Consider the following 4748-nt stretch of genomic DNA (forward strand, 5'->3'; position numbering starts at 1 on the left):
TTCGACCAGTCAAACTACAAACGGATCATGCCTCCAATCCAATTCAATGAATAATCTAAAAAATCAATTGAATTCGTCAAATTTGGCCAAAAAACGGTTGAACCAATAAAAATTGAGAGGTTCAACCAATTTTTATTATCTAAAATAAATATTTTAATTTTATTCAAAATTTTTAATGCTAAAATAAAAAAAATTATTATACATTTGAATCAAAATTGAACCAGGCAAACCGAAAATTTTTTTGGTTCACTCTTAGGCCCGAGTTTAGAGACATTGATTATTCCTAGCCTAACATACTTGCTCAAAAAGGCTATAGAAGTAGCAAATTTGGACGAGCGGACTGATACTCCACCCTTTTTTCCCATTTTTTTTCCTTTTTTGTAAAGGATGTATTGCTGGCTGATCTAATCTCAGTCCGGACTGATTAACACATTTGATTCCGTTTGTTTACAGACCCCATTTGAAAAAAAAAAGCTTGTGATGAATAAAAGTTGATACAGAAGGATTTCTCCCCAAGTATACCTGCCACTCATATTCATACTATCACAAGATTTCTTCGCAGTTTCAGCGATGTGTCTCAATTGGTTTCTAGCAAAATATGCATGAAGCACAAAATTTATCAAAACCGCCCCTTAACTTAGTAGCAGCATACTAGCATCTATATCCTATATGACAGAAACAGAGAATTATTCAAAATCCCAGCACTTTCAGCTTAAAGATGTCGGGTGTTTTAACCCTCAGACAAGCATGCACCATTCTCTACGACCTCACATGGCATTTTCTTCGGGAAGAATTCATCATCTGGATACATCTTCTGAAACAGCTGCCACAAATAGAAGAAGGGCCTTCCCTCAGTATAAATATGTTACTATGCTACAGATCCAAATCAAATCTCCAAGTTCCAGGACAGAAGAATAAAAAAAAGATTAAACAGATCTCGTTCTGAAACTAATTGCAGCATCATTTACCTTTAACGCTGCATCTACAACATGGCTATATTGCAGATTCCCATCAGGCATAGGGGTTGAACTGACACAATCAAATCCACCCTACAAGTACCAAGATCTCGGAGCCATCAGCCAAAAAAAAAACGAATGCACATTTCAAACCAATACTAGCTTATCCGAAGGGTAAAAATGGGAGGATGAAATGCAGAAAATACATGCAAACTAATTGTAAACATGGCGAGAATCTAGTTTATAAGAAAAGGGGTAAGATAGCAAAAGAAAAACAGAAAGCACAAAAACAAACCATAATTAGCTCTTGTATGTACAAAGTGCTCCAAAGTAAAGTCGGTTTCACTTTCACAACTGTATTCTCCCTCAGAGGATCCCTAGAATTATCCTCTGAGTTACCAGAAACAGAAGTTGAAAACAAAGCTTCTATTGCTGCATTTATTGATCTCTTCCCTTGAACAACATCGCCACATATAGTTGATAGATAGACAACGAACCTGCACAAGAAGGGAAAACATCAGAGGATGGCACGTTCATCTCCACATAAGGAATTTCAAGTTCAAAAAGCATGATTACTGTGATTTATAAATTGCACTAAAATATTGTTCAGAATGGCTCACATCTTTAGCAACTAAGAAAGAGTTAATTGAAAAGTATTTCATCGTCTCTTATCTTTGAATCACAAAAATGAGCATGCCTGGCACAAATTCTTTCCTAGCACATAGAATCTACCAAAATGTACTGGCATTCCACATTATCTTTTGACAGGTAACTTACATGCCAGAGGGACAAGCCCGCACATTACTGCTCAATTGGAAGATGCGGACTGATGTCATCTGGTCAGGGCATAAAGCTAGAGAGTGAAAGTCAGCTAATAAAGTAGTCTAAATCAAATACAAGAAAAGAAATATGTTGTATTCGGAACTTACATTTAGGGGTATAGAACACCAGACAATTTGCTACATCCGGTTTAAAGGAATTATCTGTGATGCAAATTCCCCTGACCACCTTCTCTCTGGCATCTTGTTGGACAAAATCATAATAACCATCTTGTGGAGAAACTGAGGGAGTAGTCAACCCTGGTGGGATCACAAATGTGGGGGCAAGGATAAGATGATGGCTGAATAATTCTTGTCCCGTAACCAGCTTAACGCCCTTATAATTCCCAACATCCTGCAAAATGTGCAAAGTGATACATACAAACTCATAGATTTCTCATCAGCAGCTATGCTGGGTGTAGAAGAGGAACGGCATAAAAAAGAAAGCAAAAAAAATTCAACCAAACCTTGTCAACAAGCAGACCAACCACAGGCATTTGAGTAATCTGCATGGAGAAATTAGTAAAATTAAGGAATGCTTATGACTCAACAAAAAGAACAAGAGAATCAGTGGCATGACTCAGACATCAACCCATCACTCATCAGCAGTCAGGTCAAGGAAAAAGAGAGTAGGAATAAAGCAGCAGTGACACCCACAGGTTATTTTAGAGAGAGATGTTGCTCCTTTTAATGTTTCTTCCACCCCTTTTCTACCTTGACAATGGCAGCTGATTAAAACCCAAGTCCAAAAGCTTAATGTAACTAGTAATTGTCAATGCCCCATGATGAATAAAATGAGCAGCCCAGAATGAATAAACGTTTGAGTTGTCCAAATGTTAGACCATATGCTTTATGATTAAATCCTCACCGAAATGCCACCCATGATAGCAGCACGACGACAAAAGAAATGTGCCAGTTCTCCTTGTCCATAAATAGGATATAGCATAGCACCAGTTGCACCACGGAACCTATAAAAGTTGATAGAGTAATGCCCTTGAGCATGCAATTTCAAAACTGGAAAAAGAACAGAATGTATTCATATCTTTACTTCTTTACAAGAAAAATGAAAAAAGAACTACAACGAAGTACAAGGAGAAACACCTTTGCTTCAACCCAGAAATCTATAAACACAACAATGGTGGCATTATAGCCAAATTGACTATGATGCAGGTTATAAAATCAATGACACAAATCATACAACTGATGAATCCCAGATGGGCTCTAATAAGAAAAGCAAGAGTTCTAAGAGATCATAAAAAAAATATTAAACCTGGGGAGATGTGATCATTTTGGACTGGACAACATACAGAGTAGCACAGGACAGAATTAAAATAATCCTGAGCGTAAGAACATTTACTCCCCTTAACTGCAAAATGTTGTCTGCGTGTTTTACTTGCTGTTGAGAATCAAATTAATGTTGATAATTCCCAATCTCTCTACCTCACACAAACTTAAGAATCGATGAATCTGTACATAACAACATTGGATGTGGTTCTCAAATGAAACAAACATGATAGAAGACGAAAACCTGCCGACGGATTTATGATAAAGCATTAAACGATCAATCCCCACTTTTGTCTTGACAATGTCCTTTTTGCAAGCTGCCACATTGTCCTGTTCATAATCTGCCATCGTAATCGCATATAAAATGATCCTAGATAGACAGGCAAAAAATATATCAAAAGTCAAAAATATGCTGAAATGCAACTAAACTCCAAGTAAATGCATCCTTAAGAAAAGAGAAGTTACAAGTACTACACTAGTTGATCAAAACATGTCAGAATTTGAGAATTTACTTTCACTTCGGGTATAGTAAACAGAGTCATAATTCAGGCAGTATTCACTCATAGTATTAGGCTAAAATTTAAGTCAATAAGAAGCCAATCGGAAAGAAGAGAAGGTAAAACCGTCCCATTCTATATCAAACCACAAAAGAGAAGTTAAAAAATAAACCCAACACAGTAAAAATTCATATAAGTTCAGAAACAGAGAAATCATGGGTAAATGGAAGAAATAATGGTTATCTACTTACGATGTTAGCTTGGGAGACAAGCGAATTTTGCAAGTCAAAAACTCCACAAATGGAGTCTCTAAATCCTCTGGGGTGATTTTCATGCTACTATTATTTTCGTCGTCCTCCTCGTTACTAGTCGTGGTACTAGATTTAGAATTGGATTGATAATGGGCCTGAAGCAGCTTGAAGAACCTCATTAACTGATTCTTCTCCTTCAAGCTCAAGGTTCCATCTCTGAATATGGCGTTACGTGAACCCGGCACACTATTCCACAAAAGCCCCCCACCTTTGCCTTTTTGGCATTCATCATAAATACAATAGCTGGTGTCCACGCTCATGAAACTCATGCAGTTCTGAACATCCACATCCACAATCAAATCCACCATGGGATCCGCGCAGAATAGAACCCTAGGCCCCGCTAAATCAAGGTTAAATTCTTTTTGCAGTGAGTCATCCAAAACTTTTTCAGGGGAGTACACGTGGACCTCCACGAAAGAGTAGAGAGGGCGAGTGCTGAGGGGCAGAATGTTGAATGAGGAGTCGGTTGTTTGGTCGGTTGGTGAATCGACCGTACGAAAATCAGGATAATCATGATCAGAAGTAGTAGCAGAATGGAGGTGGAGGAAAGAGATGAGGTCTTTGGGTGAAAGGGAAGCAAAGGGGCTATGGTAGTAAGGGTCAGGATTGATTTGAAGTACGGTCTTTCCGGCTGAAGCTGCAGCGGCGGCGATGATGGACTCCGGAAGTCCGGTGCCCACCACAATTAGATCAAAACTGGTGGGTTCGATTCGGGGCAGCCCTGCATCCTCCTCAACCGTCATGCATGTCATCAACTCACCCGCTCTTTCGCCTACGGGAATAAGGATGGGCGGATTTGTCTTTCTATTAAAAAATTGCTCCTCCTTTTTGCTATCGCCAGGTCAGATGATATGACATGGAACTCAGCTGTGGACCACTGGA

General features: G+C 38.6%; 1 protein-coding gene across 1 annotated transcript; it reads right to left on the minus strand.

Moving 5' to 3' along the window:
- Positions 1-459: 459 nt before the first annotated feature.
- On the minus strand, positions 460-4618 carry LOC113715428 (rab escort protein 1-like). The gene is made up of 9 exons (XM_027239617.2): positions 3807-4618; positions 3303-3428; positions 2643-2742; positions 2242-2280; positions 1886-2129; positions 1734-1809; positions 1252-1453; positions 969-1049; positions 460-823 (listed from the first exon to the last, which is right to left on the minus strand). The coding sequence occupies exons 1-9, from the start codon at positions 4616-4618 to the stop codon at positions 731-733; spliced, it is 1773 nt and encodes a 590-aa protein (XP_027095418.1). The 3' UTR covers positions 460-730.
- Positions 4619-4748: the final 130 nt, after the last annotated feature.

The sequence above is a fragment of the Coffea arabica genome, chromosome 11c (genome assembly GCF_036785885.1).
Source record: "Coffea arabica cultivar ET-39 chromosome 11c, Coffea Arabica ET-39 HiFi, whole genome shotgun sequence".
In the NCBI taxonomy this organism is placed as follows: Eukaryota; Viridiplantae; Streptophyta; class Magnoliopsida; order Gentianales; family Rubiaceae; genus Coffea; species Coffea arabica.